At 41.9% G+C, this 21,798-nt stretch overlaps 2 protein-coding genes across 2 annotated transcripts; both read right to left on the bottom strand.

Moving 5' to 3' along the window:
* Positions 1-154: 154 nt before the first annotated feature.
* LOC132406144 (BRISC and BRCA1-A complex member 1-like) lies at positions 155-12,652 on the bottom strand. The gene is made up of 8 exons (XM_059991398.1): positions 11,915-12,652; positions 10,762-10,820; positions 8,203-8,323; positions 7,741-7,819; positions 6,858-6,882; positions 5,865-5,994; positions 4,658-4,744; positions 155-397 (listed from the first exon to the last, which is right to left on the bottom strand). Exons 1-8 carry the CDS (start codon positions 12,608-12,610, stop codon positions 197-199), a joined length of 1,398 nt encoding a protein of 465 aa, XP_059847381.1. The 5' UTR covers positions 12,611-12,652; the 3' UTR covers positions 155-196.
* Positions 12,653-13,468: 816 nt separating this feature from the next.
* LOC132406584 (general transcription factor II-I repeat domain-containing protein 2-like) lies at positions 13,469-17,829 on the bottom strand. The gene is made up of 3 exons (XM_059992403.1): positions 17,588-17,829; positions 15,815-16,715; positions 13,469-13,477 (listed from the first exon to the last, which is right to left on the bottom strand). Exons 1-3 carry the CDS (start codon positions 17,827-17,829, stop codon positions 13,469-13,471), a joined length of 1,152 nt encoding a protein of 383 aa, XP_059848386.1.
* Positions 17,830-21,798: the final 3,969 nt, after the last annotated feature.

Here is a 21,798-nt window from a genome sequence, read left to right as displayed (position 1 = left end):
TAAACTAGACTGGAGCTATAGGACAAGACAGCAGGTGTAGAACTTCAAAAACATGGATTGAGATGGTAGTCATTTACTGTAGGGCATGAGCGTAAGAACAAGAGAGAAAGACAGACACTGTGTGAAAGGAGAAATAGAGATGAAGAGACTGAGACAATTGAGAAAGAATTTTACTTCTCCCAGAAACATCCTTTCATCAGACAGTTGCTTCCACTTCCACTGAATCTTCATCCTCCAGAAGACTATAAACTGCGTGGACCTGGACTGGCCTCTGCAGTGGATGTGCGAGTAACTTGGCCATGCAGTTGTGTAGTTCCACAGCTTGTCCAGTGAGTGACACGTCATATTTGTAACTGGTTCCCTTTGTGTCCAAGTTATTGAAAAATGAATGAGCTTCCTGTGTGAAGAAAAAAAAATTAATATCACTCTGGAATCTAAAAACAGAATAAAAATAGAAAGTACTTTAATGTATATTTAATTATTCCATTCATCATCCTGGTCAAAGTCAGAATATTCCAGAGGAACTTGAACCTATTCAAAGCTTTTAAAGAATGAAAACTACGCTGATAGTATACTCAGATAGAATGCTGTATATTACATGTGTGGTCTTGTAAACAAGAACCTTCTGCCCAGAGACAGAAAGGGAACAGTTACCTAGTCTCTCAGCTAATTTCCTTTATAGACAATATTAAGTAAAATACGTGAGCCTTAATCACATTACTTATTGATCCTACAGGCAACAATCTGTTGAAAGAACTTAGCAGGTTGAACAGCACCTTTGGGAGGAAGGGAGTTGCCAACATTTTGGGTGGAAACAATGACAATTTATTTCCTCCACAGATACTGCTCAGCCTGCTGAGTTTTTGCAGCAGATTGTTTGTCGCTCCAGATTTCAGCACCTGCAGTCGCTTGCAACTCCATTGTCTGCAAGACCTTGCTGCGTGAAGTTTGACTGCTGCATTTCCTACTCACAGTAGCTTTGGCTGCTTCAGTCACCTTCCCTCTATAAAGTCAGAAGAAGGACTTTCACAAAGACCTTTTACTTATCTGTTACCTATGGCTTCTCAGCCATCACAGCTGACAGAGCTCTCAAGCACATCTGTTCTGTTTGCAGTACTGCTACTCTCTCTCTATGATTCCAATTGTCCACACCTTCCATCCCATTAGCCATCACATTCAGGGAATGATATTCCCTAATTGCCACTAATGTAGCCTACAGCCAGACACACCTTCCCTTCCTTTAACATCCTAAAAGACCATTTCCTCTGCAACTTCAGAGTACACTCTTCTAGATTCAGATTCCTATTCACATTTATTTATCACGCGTACATAGATAGAAACATGCAGCGAAATGCGTCATTTCTGTTAACAAATGACACACCCGAGGATGTGCTGGGGTCACCACACATTCTGATGCCAACGTGGCAAGCCCACAATGCTTGGCAGAATAATACAGAATGGAACAAGTAACAAAACATCAACAGCAGAACAAGCCTCTTTTCTCCTTCCACACACACGGACAGTCCTGCAACTCCAGGGCAGGCCTCCAGTCTCCAGGCTTCAGCCATTGGGCTTTGCCTTCCAATTGACCTTTGGGCCTTGATCTGCAGTGTCAACTGTCAGACAAGAATCCAAACTCTGGGCACACCAACTCAGCGTCCTCACACAAACATCTGATCCCAGGACCCAACAACCTGGGACCGCACAACATGCACAGGCGTACTTTGTCTCTCATCTACATGGCTGGCCTTTGAGCACAGAACAGAGGGCCTAGAATCCAGATGTCCTCCATTACCGGTTCCAACACACTTCCTTCACCACCACGGCCACGTTTCCACTCACAGCATCCAACACCAGCCAAACTCGTGAAAAATACCGCCTGACCTGAATACCAGGTGTCTCCCCCCAACTTTACAAAGGTAGAGCATTCCTATGAAACCTTTCTTAAGCCGAAATGGCGTAAAGCCAATAACCATTAATTTATATGGGAAAAAATTTTTTTAAGTGAAAATCCCCTTTGTAATGCAAAAACAGGTTACTAATGTAGGTCTTTTGTAAAAGCGAAGTGGTGTAAAGTGAACATTCGTAAAGCGGGGGACACCTGTACTTCCATCTTCCCTTTCACTCCAGTGCTCCAGAAGATGTAGTACTTTGTATTTCGTGATTTCTTATTTCTCTGACAATAGGAAACATTCAGCTCTTTCTATTTACCTCTCTTTCACACAGATCAGCTGTTACTAAATCTTTAATGCCACCTATCATTCATTCTCTCGAGCTCTAACCTACTACAGCTATCCTCTCCTCTTTTGTCCTCTTCCCCCTCATCTCTTAATACAACTTGAAACATCCCAATTTCTGACAATTGAGAGTTCTGGTGAAAGTTCACTACTGCACATTCCACAATGAAAAAGGAATTTGTTTTGTTCTCTCTTGTATATAGTTTATGTTTCACATGTGTTTTGCGGTCTGGTAGCGTAGTGGTTAGCACAATGCTTTACAGTCCCAGCGACTTGGGTTCAATTCCCGCTGGTGTCTGTAAAGAGTTTGTACATTCTCCTCGTGGCCACGTGGGTTTCCTTTGTGTGCTCCGGTTTCCACCCACAGTCTGCTGGTAGGTTAATTGGTCAAGTGATTAGGGGGTTACTGGGTGGCATGGCTCAAAGGGCCTACTCCACGCTGTACCTCAATAAATAAACTTGACTTTGACTTTAGAAAGTACGGCTTGCTGAGGTTTCTTTGATGACATCTCTCAAAACTTCAGCAGCTAGAAGAGCAAGCTCAGAAATGCACAAGAGCACCGCTACCCATAAATTTTCCTCCAAAGCCGTACACCACCTCTCCTGTGGGGGGGGGGGGGCATAGCTTAATTCTGCCTGTCTAAAATCGTTTCCTAGTGATTGGTTAGTTTAGACACTGCACTGCTTTTCCCATTGATTAGCTGCCTGGTGTCCAGTTTCAAATATCCTGGGTATATAGAGAGCACGTGTGGGAGGTTCCTTCTCTCTCTTCTTTTGTTTAAGGCAAGCAGTGCACATGACCATTGGGAAGGTATGCTCTGTGTGCGCTTTTAGCTAAGTATGTTTGTTAAATGCACATATATTGGTTGAGCATTCAGCTTGGTAGTGAATGTAACTTGGGGAATATGGATGTTTAGTCGAATTTTCACTGTTTGTAAATAAATAGTTAATATACTTATTCATGTTTTCATTGTTTTCTGTCCCACTTGCCAGACCTGCAAACCTGTTTGAACATTATACCACCCTGACTTGGAAATATGTCACTGTTCCTTCTTCAACTGAGTACACTCATCCCAACAGCGCCGTGGGTTAGGGTTGTGGCTCATCACAACCTGAGGGGGATTACAGATCGGCAATAAACATCAAAACCGGTCAGGAAGGCAACTACTCCAAGAAGAATGAAAAATATTACGTCCATTCAAAAGTAGTTATTTTGATTGTGTTAAAGCAACACTACAGAAATACTGGCTCTTCCTGACAGTTTTGAATAATCTGCTTACCAAGATGCAAATTGATCTTTTGTCTGTTTGCTGCATTTGTATTACCTATCCAATTAAACACTGCTTGTAATATCTGAAGCAGTCAAGACCTTGAGGGGGTAATGAAAAGCCAGCTCACCAACTACACATTCATTATCTTAAGTGCTAGAGAAAGATTGTAGAAAAAAAAGATACATGATTTTAAACAGAATGATAGTACTTTATTTTACTGAACAAGATTGCTCAGTATGAACTGTATCAGATCAATTGCGAAAATGTGGCAGGAGCGCATGTGGCTGATTGATCGTGCGGTGAATTGACTGGGCCTCCTACACACAGAAAGCTCTCTCTTTTTTGCCTGGGCTTTCAAGTGCACATGTTTTTTTGTCTCAGCGGGCCCAGTTTGTCACTACCAAACTGCTAAGTTGCCCACTGTGTACTGTTACTAGCGTGATTCAGTACAAATGGTTAATCCTACTACTCCATTGTTGTTCTTGCTCTCTGCATATATACACAGCCCATCATCGAAAAGTAGCTATTGAGGCCAATTGTATCCCAGGCAAATGATGATCTAGGTACTTATTTTAAACTTGCCTCTTATCACACTTACAGGCAAAGAATTCCAACTATTCTTTTGGAGGAAGACCATTGCTTTCCTCCCCACCCCACTGAACTCTGACCCTACCACTAAGTAGTGTAAACCTTTATTCTCTGAATAAAACAACCTCTGATAACATAAGTTCTTGTTACTCATCTCATCACTGCTATTTATGAATTGTGTCCTCATATTCTTCTGTTACACAGAAAATATCACAGGCTTTTCTCAAAATGGGTGTGGCCAAAATAAAGTGCGCTAACGCTTTATACATTCTTACAACTTATGCCTTAATCAATAAGAATTTATATGGAGCAAATTAGGTAGCACAAACTGTTTTTATTGATTACCTTTAGACCCAATGTATACCTGTCCCACTTTATTACTTCCCCCTCCCCACATAGGTAAATGTGCTGCCCCCCCCCCCAGTGTGCAAACTATCTGCCATATTTTCTTTACAACAGTAGCTGCACCGCACTTTACGAGAAAGGTGGACAAAATGAGCAAGACAAACATTGGAGATGTTGGGAGGGTGGGGGGGGGGGTAGGAGAAAGTACAACACTACCTTGGAACCAGGCTCCTCTTCCATTTCTTCAGTTCTGTTGTAAATATAAATCACATCGAAGAAAAAATAAGGGGATTGCAGAATTTTCTGTGGGGAGAGGTGTAGAAACACATTGATTATACTGGGCAACAAGTAAAACTGCATATTGACTTTGAAATATAATCTTTCTCAGCACATTACACCCCACAGGATGGAACAAATCCAGATGGAAAACTGATGGATATTTGTTAGGGAGGAATATTGAGCAATTATGGAAGTAAGTCTGTTGAGGTATAAAGTGAACCATTATCCATCTGGAGTGGATGCAAACAGCAAAATGAAGCTAAGTAGAAATTAAGTTGGCAGGTACTCGAGAGGCTTTAAGGCAGAAATAGATAAAGCAATGTGAAAGAGTACAGATGAAGAGCTAGAGACAATCAGTTGGGGGAAAAAAAACCTGTTCCAGGCCCTGGAACAGTTGAGGACAAATGCAAAAGTGCAGGAAGTTGGAGGGACATGAAGGAATTGAGAAAGTGGGAAGAGAATGACTACAGGACCAAGTATGAGCGTCAAAGGCTTCAGAAAGTTGGCAATCCACCCAAAATGGCTCAAGGTAGAGACTACCTCACACTCTCAAATGCCCAAACCAGACCTCTCCGGAATGATGAGCTTCTGACAACTTGCAGATTATTAAACAAAACAAAAAAAAAATTACCCCAACAATCTAGAACTCTTTCACCCTCAACCCCACCATCCCTTCATTTCCAAAATCCCAGATGCCCCAATTCCATTTCCCATTTTATCTCTCAATCCAGAAATACACTATTGTTTTTGGTCATGTTCCCCAGTTATTCCACAGGCTCTGCCTTTTTCTTCCCAACCCAAGAATTATTTGAATTCATCACAAATATGGATACCTTTTCCCATTCTTCTTCAATTTAGATTTTTCATCTGATCAATGCACCTTAAATTACAAAAATCCATTACCCCAATTTTGAGTGTACTGACCACATTCCAAACCCTTTGAGGAACAGGATGCTCAAGTAGTTGTGATCCTTTGAAGGAATTTCTCCTCCTGGTGGCTGACCAAAAACATTTTCTAAAATGGATCAAAGTAGCCAAAGGCTGCAGCCCATATGCACACAGCAAGCAGTATCTTTGTCCCCATTATTGCAAAGGTTGGAGGAGTTACAAATTCAAACAGGAGGCAAAGAATCATGGTACTTACGCTGAAATGCTCCACTGAAACTGACTGCGGGTTGCAGGGTGTTCGAATGTAGACCAGTATCATCCGTACGATGTATGGAGGCGGGATTGTCTGCACATTTTCTGTCACTGGCAATTCAATTTTCTGTTGTCTGGGATCAGATGCTAAAATGAATTAATCTGAGTAATAAGCTCAGCCTAGCAAGGTTATGAAAGGTCACAAAAATTCAAAGGCCTTCCCAAGATGTGGAGGATTCTGCCAGTTTACTGTCTGGAATGTGTATAGCACTTGCAATTCAATGAGGAACCACAATTGCATTCACATTCAGCTGTGATTCACTGGTTAGCACCTCAGCTCAAAATCAGGTTGAGGATTCAATACTACTCCAAAATCCAATGCAAAAACACAGTTTGGCACTTCCAGTGCAGGAAGGAAGGGTGTGCAGCTCTAATAGAGGTGTCAACTTTCAGGTGAAACATTTAATTAAACCCTCGCCCTCCCTCTCAGGTGAACACAAACACTCCCATCGATTGAGGAGCAGGGCAACTACATTTGGTGCTGGGACAAACTTTATTCCTTTTAGCTGCATCACTAAAGGAGTTTTTTTGCAGTCTGTATCATATTGATGTTGTGGGATCTTTTCATGCACACTGCGACATTTACAACACAACAGTGACTAAACATTAAAGTTACTCATTAGCTGTACTGCTCTTCTGATGTCAAATGATTACGAAAGGCACTGTAGAAATGGAATGTCCTGTGCACATTTACAGTGAATCCTCAGACAGCACGGTGCTCTGAAGCAGCACTTACTTGCTTACTGCATACCAAACTGATGCAAAGTACTACCAAGCTTATTTTAATATTTTACAGAGGAATGTTTCCGATTCAAAGATTACTCAACCTGGTCTGGAACTCCCCACTCACTGAGATCTTTCTCAAATACATTTTTTTGGATGCATCATCTCAAGATAGAACCCATTTAAAAAAAAAGTTGGAGTAACAGCTACTTACACAAGGTTAAAGAGCCCATCCAGATCTGGAATTAGACTTTAAGGAAAAGAATGAAGTATTATATAGTATAACAGTACAGAGAGATCACTAGACCAAATGGGATTATGCCCTACACAAGCCTCCGCCCAGTCACCAATAACCTACCATTTCTTTCTCTTTTATCATAAATATCAAGCCTGCCTTTTATTCTATCAAAGACTTTTGCAATCAGTCCCTGCATACTCACCATCTGACATCTGAAGGATGCCTCATAAGTTGATTTCTGATGACTGTGTAGCGGTCATTCGTAATTCTTGATTTCAACTTTCACATGAGGAAATTGTTTCCGAAAAGCCTATTTTCTCAATTTTGAAGATCACTAGCTGATTTCCTCTTCGTTTTCTTCATCTTGCTGTAATCTTCTAGCTGTGACAACACCTTTGTAAATCTTCCCTACACTTTCCATGTTGCAACTGGCCAACTTGCCCCATCAGTCCCTTAATCCTGTTTTGTACAGGGCCAGGCTATCTAACAGTACTACATCAGCATTAGAGTGACAGACATTTCTCACTATCACTGCGCAGTGCCACTATCACAAAACCCCAGTTTTGTAAACAGCTAAATACGATCAGTTCTGACTCAAGCCAACTTTAGAAGATGCGTATCTCTAATCATATTACTGGAGAGCTTCGACAGTTCAAGTGAAATACAATATGAAACTTCCTCTTCTATTACAGTTTACTAAGCTCTTAAAATTGGACCTGGCATCCTCGGTCTTGTTTATTCATGCCCAAACATCCCTGCAGCAGGCACAGAACATGCCCTGCAATCTTACAGTAACACAGTCCATTACAGCACATGCAATCCAAATCAGGACTCGTGGACCTCCATGAGAAAAGGATACCGAAAGATTCACAGACATTTGTATCTAGGTCATACAGACAGCTGCAAACTTCCCGGGGGTCAGAGGTGAAGCCAGACAGCTGGAATGAAGGAAAGAGAAATGGAATCAGCTAAAAAGAGAAATCAGCTAATAATTCCGATCAATGCTACAATATTTCCAATCAAGCATCTGCTTGGTTAGTACATGGACTGAATTATATTCTAGTGCCATCACCTGGCTTACTTCTGGCACTACACAATGGCTGTTGGCATGGGCCAACAAGGGCCAGTGTGCAAATTTTAAACATGCATGCAGGAAAAACGGTCTAAAATCACTCCAGTGATTTGGTTTCTGATCCCGATATGAACAGTCAAGGATCAATGCTATTTTGGCCTCACGGGGTAATTCCAGTGGTTTGAATGGTATCAAATAAGCACACTTTCTTCCCTCCTACCTCGGCTGTAGACTGTACATTGTTCTTACCCAAGTGACTTCATCATTCACCACCACGAGAGCAAACTCGTGCCGCTTATCGATCTTGTGCTTTGTCCTGACAAACATTTCTATCATTTTCTGAGCAATGTTTAATGCGTTGGTTTTGGAACTAAGTAAAAAAAAACAAAAGAATAAAATCAAATTCAGCAATTCCCAGTTCCTAATCAAAATCAAATCCCAATACCTGAGTCACAGCCAATTCAATAAATGAACTATCAACCCAACTATCATCTAGTACCACAGAAACTTGCATTGAATGGGACAGTCACTTAGCCCACTGTTCCTACTCACCCTCCCACCACACCACAACCCCCCCCCCCCAAAGACAGAAGAGGGATAGAGTTCCCCTGGTCTTCCCACCTCACCACCCTACATCTCCACTACATCAAGCTTCATAACTTCTGCCACCAGCCACAACTTCCCCTCCCCACCCCTTTCCACATGGATCACTCGCTCTATGGTTCTTCATCTGCTCATCCTTCCCCCAAGCACTTTCCGCTCAACAATAAGAGATGTTACACTTACACCTCCTCTCCTACCATCATCCAGGGCTCTAAACAGCCCTTCTCGGTGAGGCAGACATTCACACTGCTTAATTATTAAATCTAGCCTTCCTGACGTGGTCTCTTTCACATTGACAAGACCAGGTATAGACCAGATAACAGCTTTGCTGAGCTGCTGTACTCCATGTCTGGATCTCTCAGTTGTTATTCTTCCTATTTCCATGTTGATATGACTGCCCTCAGCATTTTCCTCTGCCAGGGTGAGGCTAAAGACAATGCAAAGGAATAGCACCTCATATTCTGCCGAAGTAGGTACCCAATGGCAAGACTACTGAATTCTCCAGCTTCCAGTAAACTACTCTCCTCCTGATCTACTCACATCAGCCACCATCACTTTCTTTTCTTCCCCTTCCTTGAGCCACTCGATCTTCCCATCACCCACACAATCCTCCACTGTTCTCATCTACCTGCCGTTCCATGATCCACCTTCCTCCCCCGTTTCCTCCCTTTTGTCACCTCCCAGTTTCCACTGCTGCTTTCAATCTACCTCCCTGTATCTGCTCTTGCTACACCGCTTCCCTCCATCTCTTTAAACCAGCTCTCTCCCCTCTATCTTTCAGTCCATAGCAAGGGTCTCAACCCAAAATGTCAACCCACAAACAAGGAAAAATCTGCAGGTGCTGGAAATCCAAGCCACACACACACAAAATGCTAGAGGAACTCAGTAGGCCAGGCAGCATCTATGGAAAAAAAAGAGGACAGTTGACATTTCAAGCTGAGACCCTTCTTCAGGACTGCTGCCTGGCCTGCTGAGTTCTTTCAGCATTTTGTGTGTGTCACAAAGAAGTCAACTGTCCATTTCCCTCCATAGAAGCTTCCTGACCCACCGAGTTCTTCCGCAAACTTGTGTGATTCTCCAGATCCCTGTACCTACTGTCTCTTGTGTCTCCACTTGGCCTACTGTACATGGCTGGAATTTTTTTAACTATGTAATTAGTTGCCAATTTTTTACTATTCCACAGCTATAACCACCCACAGCCCCATCGAGTATTTATCCAATTCAGCTATTAAACTTGCTTTCACATTCCACATCACAACTCACTGTACAAATACATTCTAATCTTTCCTTTTACCAATTATGACATATCTGTGTGGTCTTTGGTATTTTTTTTTGCTAACTCCTGGAAATAGAAGTCCTCAGTTTCTCCATAAAGACCATATTAATCTTTAAAGTTCTCTGAAAATATAAATTCTCCTCTCAGCCTTTTGCTGCCAGATCAATCCCAAAGGGATAAAACTTGAAGAGTCTAATTGCATTCTCAAAGTCAATACAGAATAAAATCCAAAACCCTGCCTTACTGGCCACTCCACCAAACAAAATGTTATGACAAAACTAAAATTCCTCACATCCAGAGGCTGGAACTCAGCTCTACTCTAAACTCTAAAAACCCAATCAACATCAACTCAACCTACCCTCAATGTAAAACCTCTCCTTCTTCCTCCTCACCTGCACTGCAGTCTTCCGAGACATCCACTCCACTCACTCTGCATGGATTCTGCTAAAACTACAATTCTCGATTAGTCATCAAATATTACAACCTGCACTTGGACACAAGAACAAGCTTATCTAAAAGGTTGACTTCCAAATCACATAGAAAAGAATGGCAGCTACACTTGATTCACATGACATTTGCCTCATCCCATCTCAGCTACACAAGCCTCCTCTCACTCAGTCTCACCTAACCTTAGGAATATACTCTATTGTTTTTAAAGCAGTTTCATTTTAAATACATCTCTGCTTGTTCCCTCAACTACTCCCTGGGGGAACAAATGGTACATTTTCACCACTGAGGCAAATGTTTCCACTGATTCTACTTATTAAGGACCTATCTTATCTGTACCTCCTCTAAATCAGCACATTAAATAGCCTCATAAAGTCTTCAGCATTCAGTTTTCCTGTAGAAAGAAAGCCCCAGTCTGCACAATTTTCTGGCAGATGTTCATAGATGGCAAGTGTCAAAATAATAACATTAAGTATCCTAACCCATTCATCGACTCTAATTTCTGTAGTGACATCTCCTCTGAAAGATCCAAGCAGATGATCTGTGAAGAGAATGAGACAAGACTTGAAGCCAGGCTTCTTGCAGTCCGAGTCTACACGATAGACAAATCGCTGACCCACGAACCAGATCTAACTCACTCAGCAAAACACTGTAATGCTTAAAACCTTATTCTAATGTAACTAGGACCATCACACCATGACACACAAAACTGGTGCTCAAAAGAAATTACACCTTAATAATGTCTACAATACACACAGAAACCATCTTCCTTGTTAGTGGCACTCTCCATAAACTGCAACTTTGCTAGTAATCCAGGATAAACTGTCACTTGGGCTATCTTCAGTCCTTCATTCTCACTGTCCTAATACATTTAAAAATATCCCAATCTCATTGTAGATTGTCCCTTCTAATGTATCCCCTTCATCTCTCTGTATACACCCTTCTTTGCAACAGCCATCTGTGATGACCAGAACCCCAGTTACAGGACCTTGGGCTCTAAATCCTTTCCCTGAAAGTTTGCTATACTGTCATCATATACACCATCAAACCTGGCTTTTCCCCCTCCCCACCTACAACACCCATTGGGATTATGGAGAAATATTAGTCATAATTTGGATATTTCCATTTATAGAATTAGGTTAGGAGCCAGGATGGAAGTAGTTTGGGTCACATAATGATTGAGCACTCAACAGACCAGCTTTATACCTACAGAGAGATACTGTACATAATCCATGTTACATAATCCTTATTCCTAAGTTTATTTCTTATAACTCAATTATAATGTAATGAGTGTATTAGCTTCCTCTCTTTATACACAAAATGCCATTTCAAATCTAACTAATTCCCTCTCACAAGACAACCAAAATAAATTTATCAATCATTCAAAACTTCCCCTGCTTTCCAGATAATCATATATTAAAATGTCTCCAGCTTTTGATTCTACATTACACACTCTTCAGACTTTATAACAAAGTTTCCTGCAAAACAGAAGTCCACCATCACAACAGTAACTGATTCTGTCAACATGCACTACAATAATTTTCCCTAATTATATATTTTAGTTCAAAAAAGGCAGGGCGAGGAAAAGTAAGTGACCACTGTTTTTTTTTAAAAAGCAACCACAACAGAACTTACCACTTTCTCTGGGCAGTTAACCTTTGGGGTCCTGATCTGAATCTCAGGCTGGGGTTGACTTTGGAACTGCAGTTGAGATTGGAATTGGGGCTGACTCTGGGATTGGGGAAGGGCTGAAGACTGACCTTGTGGCAGGGTCTGGTTTTGAAGCTGAGGTTGGCTTTGAGACTGGGGCAGTGACTGAGGTTTGGGCTGAAATTGGGATTGAGACTGAGACTGGGGCAGTGATTGGGTTGGACACGGGGGTGCAGGTTGGGACTGACTTTGGGTTTGATCTGCGGTTTGGGGTGGATTGGGGGACTGGTTTGAAGGCTGGGACTGGAATTTACTCTGGGATTGGGTTTGGGTTAGGGACTGGGGCTGGAACTGGCTTTGAGATTGGGACTGGGGTTGAGACTGGTTCTGGGTCTGGAACGAGGGCAGACTGTGGGTTTGAGTTTGGGCCTGGGCCTCCTGTTCCTGCTGCCTCCTCCGACTACCCCTGGTCCTTCCCCCGACTCCTGGGCTCTCAGTCCCAGCCTCTCCATCTCCTTCTCTACCGCCCGTCTGCGCCCCCTGGCCGGGCGGATCCTGTCTGTCCTCTGCGCCCTCGGGGTTGGACCGGGTACTCGGCCGCTGAACGCTCGGGCCCGAAGCCTGGGGCTCGGGTTCAGAACCGGCCGGCGCCTCTCGGCCTTCCTCAGCGGGCGCCGACATTTCTCCACTATAAACACCAGGGCGGAACTCTTCCTTAATGGTTTCTGGGAGATGTAGTTCCAGGTACTGCAGTTTCCGCCTGTGTAATCAAAATAAAGACTACAATCCCAGAGGAAACAGTGGCTCCGCTATTTTGTAGTTCCTGATGCCTCTTTCCCAGTGCAGTCAACGAGAAATAAACTACATCTCACAGAATGCTGCGTGAAACTTCGCCAGAGCATATTTTTGTTTCATCATCTATCTTGTTAAATGACTACCGTAAATCAATCTATTTCTAAAACGCTCATCCATTCCAACACAATGTATGACAACTCATGGATAACCAGAAAATACTAATTTATTTCCTTTCTTACTTACGAGAAGGGAACGATTTTTTGTTTCTCAACTTTTATTGTAGTGAATTATGGTCAGGGAGGGCAAGTATATCTTTAATTGTAGCTGTTACTTCTATTCTATACGTGGAAGTCTCTCCTAAATTTGGCTGCTTCAGAAATCCATGTTAGAATTTTAGAAATTCCACTGTTCTATTTCCGCTATTTGATGATGTGTAAACTATGATTCCAAAAAATTAAACCCATTGTTGATTATATCCCACATACAGACTGGGGTCAAACAAGGCTGTATCAGTGTTCCAATCTTCTTCACCGTCTTCCTCACTGTACACCTTACCTTCAACAAGTATCCTACTGGACTGGAACTGATATACTGGGTGAGCTGGACATCGTTTAAATTTTGTTAACACTACTCCAGAACCATTAGCCAATCTCATTTATAGTATACAGACTATACTTATTTGCATAAGTGCATAATTGGAGCTGCAAGTTATTAATCCTTTCATTGGAAAAATCATTAACTCTTTCACTTGCCCTGCAATAAAAATTGTTATCTTTGCTGTTAATTTTCATTCTACTTTCCCTTTCACACCTTCTATCTCCGACTCTTTCTTGAATTCTGACTCCAGTTCAGGGATAGGTTAACAACTAGATAATCTATTGCAGGCCGCAGCTCTGTAGCCTGTTTCTATGATTCCTATACTATACCACAAGTGCCTTTGTCTCTCTCACTCGGTGCTTCCAATTTGAAATTCCTTTTTCCACAATTGTGGTTTCTTCTCTGCTCGAGTTGACAGGTCTCTCAACAAAAGTCCGATTTTTAACTCAACCTCACCAGATCAAAGTTTTCTGGTGTCCTCATTTACCTGCTCCATAGCACCCACATTTTACAGGTATCATACATGTTATGTTTTGTACCTTCGAAATGTTAAACTAATTCAAAGGAAGACACAAAAGCCCAGGAACACAGGTGTAACTTTGTCTTCATTTTAAGTGAGGCGTGCATGTAAACACAAGGTGGTGTGATGACGTATGCCATTCATGTACTTTTACATGTAGCCCATAATGAATTAGTTAAACAAACAAGAATGCTTAATCAAATGATACATTTATGATAGTACTCAAATATAACTGAAATATTAAATAAACAACAATCCTCCCTGCTTAGCTATAAACTCCAACTCAATATAGAATGCATCTCAACTATATACACAGTGTACTATATAATACAAGTACTATATACAGATATCCACAGCTTAGTAAATTTTAAATTGTCCCTTTCAAGCCGGAAGATTTTATCATTGTGGAGGTTTTCTTACTCTTGTGGGATTACGTTCTTCCTGATAAGGGGATCTCTCTGCTTGGCAGGTGAGAGTTGTGGCTGTGAAACAATCTCAGGTTCTGGGGCCTCCTCTATGGTGATTGTAAGAGTTGACTCTGAGACTGTAGGAAGTGGTTCTGACAGCCCTGGACTCCTTTCTTCTTCTTTTCTCTCTCTGGGTCTACTTTGATCCCTTTCTTTTTCTTTCTCACATCCCTTCTTTCCATCTCTTCCTTACTTTTTGTTCTTCTCACTTGTCCATCTTGATCTTGAGAAGGTCTATTTAGTTCACTGGAGTATTCTCTTATATACTTTATTATTCCCTTTATGATCTGGTTTGTTTCTGCATCCACAACATCATCTGACAAATCCTTTGTTTTCATTTTTCCATTGACTCCTTTCTTTTAGGCCTTTCATTCATCTAGCTCAGGGGTGGGCAAACTTTTTGACTTGTGGGCCACAAAGGGTTCTAAAATTTGACAGGGGGGCCGGACCAGGAGCAGATGGACGGAGTGTTTTGGTAATACACATCATAAGAGAAAATAAAATATCATGGGATATGTAGAAAACATGAGCTTTAATTTCAATTGAAAATGAACAAATGCATTACAACAAAATATCTGTCTTTGAAGTCCCATGGTATTTAGCTATTTATTGAAATGACTTTTAAAACAATGAAAATTAAATGAATAAAATACAGCTTTTTTTAATAGTAACAGTTATTATTTTAAAGCACTGAAAATTCTGTTATCCTTCAAGATATTATCATCATCACTCTCCTCCTGACTGTCTTTATTTCAAAAACGGTAGGAGATGCAGGTCTACTTGTCCTGCTCCTTCTTACTCAATTGTCCCCTGTGCCAAAACTCAACGACGACCAGCACAAGGACAGAACAGTGACAGCGCGCCAGTGTGCGGAGCGCGTTATTTGATCTGGAGCGCATTTTTTATTTTGAGAACGTACGTGCACCTGCGCACTACTCATGTCCATCACTTAACAGAAATGACATGTAACATGTAAGGCTTATTGAAAAAAATATTCTCAAATGCATTTTTTACATAACACAACAAAGAAACTTATTTTTAATTTCAGTAGGAACAGTGTTGTTGGTCTCCCGTTTTAGCCAGCGCATCAAAGTCTGGATTTAGTTTTGTTGTGGCAATTCTCAGGATGGATCTGAGGTGTTGGTCAGTTAACTTGGATCTGTGGCTGGCTTTGTTGATGTTCATGACGCTGAACGCCTGTTCACACAAATAGGTCGAGCCGAACAACGCCAGCATCTTCTGTGCCGTCCTCCGGAGGTTTGGAAACACCTCTTTACCAAGTGAAGCATAAAAGTCATTCAGTTTAAGAGAGTTGAACTTCTCTTTTAAGACGGGGTCAGACTGAAGGTCGATCAGTTACAGCTGTAGCTCCTCTGGTGCTGTTTCAGGATCTTGTGACAGGGGACAGGCCACCAACTGAAGTGACTTGTCATTTTTTTCAAAATCAGAAAAGCGACGGCAGAATTCTCTGTGCAGCGCATCCAGTGACTCGCTGTATTTTTTCACATTTGCACCGGCCTCTTCCAGTGTGGCTAGTGTGGGAAAATGAGTGAATAACTTATTCAAAATTTGCCTGGAAAAAAAAGCCAGCTTGGATTTAAAGGCTTTCACGTTTGTGAACATGTCATGCACAAACTGATCCTTCCCCTGTAGCTTCACGTTCAGTTCATTCATGTGTGAAAATATATCCACAGCAAACGCAAAGTCACAAAGCCAGCTCTTGTTGCTCAGCTCAGGAAATTCGCCGGCCTTCCTCAGTAACTCCAAAAATGCACCGATCTCCTCTTTGAGCTCCCATACTCGTTGAAACACTTTGCCCAAACTTAACCAGCGGACACGGGAGTGATAAAGTAGGTCCTGGTGATCCGCATCAGTTTCCTCCAGGAACGTGATGAACTGACGGTGCTGAAGTCCCCTTGCACGTATAAAGTTGACAAGTTTTACGACAGGATTCACAACATGATTCAGCTGTAATACCGATTTACATAGAGATTCCTGGTGGATGATGCAGTGAAGGAAAATAACATCCTGGTCAGGATTTTCAGCTTTCACTTTATTCTGTATTCTCCTCAGCAGGCCGACATTTTTCCCCGTCAAATTAGGAGATCCATCTGTGGTGACGTTGATAAGTTTACTCCAAGGGAGCTTCATATTTTCGATGACAGCAGACACCCGGTCATACAAGTCCTCTCCCCGTGTTTTTCCTTTCAGAGACTCCATTGTCAAAAACTCCTCCGTTATTTCAAAAGTATTGTTAATTCCTCGGATAAAAATGAGGAGCTGAGCAGTGTCTTTTACATCGTTGCTTTCATCCAGTGCTAATGAATATAACGTGAACGACTCTGCCTTTTTATTTAAGTCGCTGGTTATATCTTCATCTATCAGTTCCACACGGCGAGTCGTTGTCCTGCGTGATAAACTGATTTTTCAAATTTGTCTTTGCTCTCCGGACACAATACACCTGCTGTCTCCACCATACATTCTTTTAAAAACTCACCTTCAGACAGAGGCTTGCTGGCCTTTGCTAATTTGAATGACAGCATAAAACTCGCCTTGGTACTTGACTCATGAATGGCAGTTTGACGGTGAAAAAAATTTTATTGAGCCTGTAAATTAGCTGCCAACCTCTGAGCATTAGCTTCTCGTTCTTTCGTTGACTGGTTGCTAGCATAGTTGGCATGTTTTGTGGCAAAGTGACGGCTGATATTATATTCTTTAAAAACCGCCACAGTCTCTTGGCATATCAGGCATACAGCAGTTGATCGGTGTTCGGTAAAAAGATATTTAGTTGTCCACTCCTTATTAAACACCCGACATTCTCTATCCACTTTTCTTTTCTTAGCTCCACTCATCTTTACAGAAGGGGTGAGAGGTCAAAGAGTAAAGCGCAAATGTGGAGTAATATGCCGCTCCTCAACAAAGGTCAATGTATATACAGAGGGCGTCATCTATTGGGAAAACGCCAGAATTGTGGGGAAAAAACGTTAACAAGGTTTATTAATATAATTTCATCAAGTTCTGCGGGCCGGATTAAAAAGCTTAACGGGCCGCATACGGGCCATAGTTTGCCCGTGCCTGATCTAGCTGGTCTTTGCATCTACTTTAACAAGCAGTTTTTTGTCTCCCATTTGAAGGTCATCCAATAACCTTAATGCACTCAGAATAGAGTCTGGTTCTTTACACTCACAAAAGCCAGATGCTTGCAACTTTCCTGAAGCTTCTTGAACTCTCTTCCAGCTTAAAACCAAGTCCCATTTTGCAAGTATCTGCCTGATTAACGTATCAGAAGCTTTCGCAGACAGGTTGACTACGAAAACTGTTGTAGTTGGGCCAGTGCTTTCGTCACGTACGTGCTTCCTTTGAGCAGCATGATTGTTGCTTGGTCCAATATGCCTTCCATCCAGAGGCACGGAGGTTAGCACCAACACCTGTTTGCTCTCGTTTGGGCGAAGGTTCATTGGCATGGAGACAGTTGTGGCATCATCCTGTATCTTTCTTAATTCACTCTCAGTTGGGTTCATTGCAGACCCTGTGGCATGTAAATGGTAGATGGATCTCCGATCAAATTGTAGTTTTTTCTGCCAATCGTGCCCCCACAATGCTGGTCCTTCTGTTCTTACCACACACAATGTGGCTTGTTGGTTGTTGTATTTCACTGTTACAAATGTCATTCCCACAGCAATTGTCTTTTCTCCAGTGTTAGTCCTTAGTTGGATATCTGCAGGCTTCAGTTTAGTATCTTTGAAATGCCACTCAAATTCATTTTGAGGAATGACTGAAACAGCACAACCAGAGTCCAATTCCATTTTAATTAATTTGCAGTTCACCTCTAGTGGACGACATATTGCTTGCCTATTGTTAGTTTTCACATTGTAAATGGTAAGGCTCCTTAGTCCTGGGTCACTCTCATCATTATCAGATTTTTCATCAACAGCATGCAGATCAGAGCTCTTTTTGAAACTGCAACTTGACTTTTTAACTTTTTGTCTTCCCTAAGCGGTCTCTGTACTTTTGTCTGCCTGACATACTCTTTATGCATCCTACTTTGTTGCATTTTCTGCAAGTTTCACCTATAAATCTGCATTTGTTTCGTATATGTGAGTGCCTGCCATTGAGGTAACACAATTTGTTCGGCCAGGATGGTTTCTGTTTAGAAGTTGCAACTTTGTTCATGCTCACTTTCGTTCCTGACTGCAACTCAGTTGCATCTCCGTCTGCTGTTTGCATTGATACAGCAATCTTCACTGCTCTTTTAAATGTAAGTTGTGCTCAGTTAGGAGCTGTTTTTGAATGCTTTCTTTTAAGATTCCACAAACTAAACGATCTCTTAGTGTATCATTAAGTCCACTACCAAACTGACAATGCTTAGATAATCTCTTCAATTCAGTCATCTATGCTGAACTGGACTCACCTTCCTTTCGATTGCACTTATGAAATCTACAGCGTTCTGCAATCAACAATGGCTTTGGTTTTAAGTGTTCCTGCATTACTTTGACAAGAGCAGTGGTTTGGTTGGAGTAGTCAAGTGTAGAAGCAAACTAAGCCTTTATATCCAATGCATTTGGCAAAATTGGTACTCGTTTCTGTTTGGTTATTTCATTTGCTTCAAAATACTGTTCCAATAGCTCAGTACACATGAACCAATTAATCAAACTCATCTTTCTGATGTATCCAGCCACTTCTGCTTTTATTAAGTGATTATCATCCGATACTCATTTGTAAGGCCAGTGATGTTATGGGGATGGAACTGGACTCTCTGACGGTGGTGTCTGGAAAGAGGATGCTGTCCAAGTTGCATGCCATCTTGGACAATGTCTCCCATCCATTCCATAATGTACTGGTTAGGCACAGGAGTACATTCAGCCAGAGACTCATTCCACCGAGATGTAACACTGAGCATCATAGGAAGTCATTCCTGCCTGTGGCCATCAAACTTTATAACTCCTCCCTCGGAGTGTCAGACACCCTGAGCCAATAGGCTGGTCCTGGACTTATTTCCACTTGGCATAATTTACTTATTATTATTTAATTATTTATGGTTTTATATTGCTATATCTCTACACTATCTTGGTTGGTGCGGCTGTAACGAAACCCAATTTCCCTGGGACCAATAAAGTATGTCTGTCTGTCTGTACTCACTCTTTATGAACCCTGAATTATTCCAGTTACTACCTTTTTTGTTTAACTTGATCGTGTCTTCCCTTCCAAAGACCGACTCTGCACGTGCTGGGCTGATTTTATTTTTACTTGCTGCATTTCTCTTTTAGTTTGAGCGTCTCAATGCACTTTAACAGGTCGGCAGCTGTGTCGGGTTCATTCTAAAAATACCTTGCCGCCAACGTTAAACTAAGTCAAAGGAGAAACCCAGGAGTCTGGGAATGCGGGTGTAACTTGGTGGAGGCTCGCACGCATCATGTGGCAGCGTGATGACGTATGCATTTAACGTATTTGACAGATAACCTGTAATTAATTATTTAAATGAGCAAGGATGCTTAATCAACCAATATGTATACAAAATTGCTCAAATATTGCTGAAATGTTAAATACACAACTGCATAATTTCTAATAGTTTATTTCTTCCATCCCCTCCCCCTTTCAGCAGCTAGATGGCATCATTCCCTTCCCAACTCTTTGGTTCACTCTTACATCTACTTCCCAGAGAACTGCTGGAGAAGCAACACCTGCCTTCCTGCCAGATAGCCAAATGACTACCTGTGTATCATGTCCATGGTGTGATCTTCATCTGAGGAAGCCATTGGCATTATGAGAGACCCAGAATTCCTGGTTGTCTTGTCACTTTGATTTTCCATCCCACTCCTGTTCTGACCTTTCTATCTTTCATTTTTTACTGATTCCACTGAAGCACAACATAAGTTCAAGGTCTTCCAGCATGGCACGTTACAGCCCTTGGGAGTGAATGATATATTCAACAACTTTAATCTCTCTTTTCAATCGTGTACATTTCTAGCATTCGGGTTTCTTTCTTCTGCTAATTTCAGATTTCATACTTCCCTTCTTATACATACATCCTGCAGGCATACCTTTAGTTTCTTACCCACCTTTACCAACCTTGTCCAGCAGGCATCACCTCCACTTTCATCACTAAATCACCAGCACTAGCACTGCTTCTTTTGGTCTCCAACTTAACACAGATCTTTCCTTTTGCTCTCCCCACTTCCTTTGCACCTAAAAACAAAATTTTAATTCAAAGTTCTCTCAGTTCTGACAAAAGGTCATCAACTTGAAACATTAATTTTCTTTTCCACAGATGGAACTTGATCTGTGGAGTCCTTTCTCTTTGTAATCCAGAAGCCCTTTCCCACCACATCACAACACCAACCCCAAACAATTAATATTCTCAATGAACCCCTTTAAAACCTGGAAATTATCCAGTTTCTTGGGAGCCACCTGCTAGGATTAGAGCTTGTCATTGACGTCTTGGAGAGGGTTCAAAAGAGGTTCACAAAAACGATTCTGGGATTGAAGGGTTTATCAGATGGGGAGTGTTTGATGGCTCTGGGCCTGTACTCACTACAATTCAGAAGAATGGGGGGGGGGGATCTCATTGAAACCTATTGTTATGTGTGAAGCCAAACAGAGCTGCAGAATGGATGCTGCCAATAAAGGGGAGAGAGAGAGGGAGAGAGAGAGAGAGAGAGAGAAAATATTCAGTATTTTGGCGTCTGCACTGATACTGCCACGGACATTCTGCTTTGAACATGAACTGCTCGTTACTGAGACAACAGGAAGTGGTGAAGTTTGATGGACTGGTGGTACCCCATCGGGGTGGGGGGAGGGAATAAAATAGCGGATTTGCTAAGACACAGGCAGACACGTCACAAGACCCTGGAGAGAGCACTGTGCCCCCACAAGTTGGTGGGAGTTTGCAGGACTGATTCGCGGGACTCGGCCAGAGGCTTACAGGGTGTAAAGGTACGAACAGTGGGGACCTGTTGTGTGTCCACCCTTGGCTGGGTGACGGGTTCACCACGGAAGAACGGTCGCACCTGGAATGGAGGGGTCACAGTCGGTGACCACAACGGGACAAGAAGACAACGGAAGGTTTGCCTGAAATTTCAGCTATATCTCACTTTCTCCAATGGTACCACAACAACTACCTTGAACTAGACTAAACTGAACTGAACTCTGCTTCACTTGAAGACTGATCATTTACTCCGAGACCGATAGAGCTTGGCTGATTCCTATATTTCTACGTATATGTGTATATTATCATTGCTTACCTGTTACATTTATATCCTTGCATTTAGTGTACTGTATTACTTCATTTACTAATAAACTTTATTAGTTTCTAGTAACTACAGACTCCAACGAGTGTTCCATTTCTGCTGGTTTGACAACCCAGTTTTGGGGTATGTAACACTATCAAATGTTGAAATGCCTCAATAGAGTAGATTTGGAGAGAATGTTTTTTATAGAAGGGGAGTCTAGCACCAGAGGACAGTCTCAGAATTGGGGGACGTCCATTTAGA

The sequence above is a fragment of the Hypanus sabinus genome, chromosome 16 (assembly GCF_030144855.1).
Source record: "Hypanus sabinus isolate sHypSab1 chromosome 16, sHypSab1.hap1, whole genome shotgun sequence".
NCBI classification, from domain to species: domain Eukaryota; kingdom Metazoa; phylum Chordata; class Chondrichthyes; order Myliobatiformes; family Dasyatidae; genus Hypanus; species Hypanus sabinus.
This window is presented reverse-complemented; position numbering and strand designations above follow the sequence as displayed.

What these genes read in the sequence shown, in the direction of transcription:
- LOC132406584 (XM_059992403.1), bottom strand. Translation starts at nt 17,829, where the DNA reads ATGAACCCAACTGAGAGTGAATTAAGAAAGATACAGGATGATGCCACA. An exon ending in TCTGCGAAAGCTTCTGATAC is followed by an intron (nt 16,716 to 17,587) that starts GTTAATCAGGCA and finishes TTTATCACGCAG; the next exon opens with GACAACGACTCGCCGTGTGG.
- LOC132406144 (XM_059991398.1), bottom strand. Translation starts at nt 12,610, where the DNA reads ATGTCGGCGCCCGCTGAGGAAGGCCGAGAGGCGCCGGCCGGTTCTGAA. An exon ending in TTAACTGCCCAGAGAAAGTG is followed by an intron (nt 10,821 to 11,914) that starts GTAAGTTCTGTT and finishes TTCTCTTCACAG; the next exon opens with ATCATCTGCTTGGATCTTTC. An exon ending in AAATTAGAGTCGATGAATGG is followed by an intron (nt 8,324 to 10,761) that starts GTTAGGATACTT and finishes TTTTTTACTTAG; the next exon opens with TTCCAAAACCAACGCATTAA.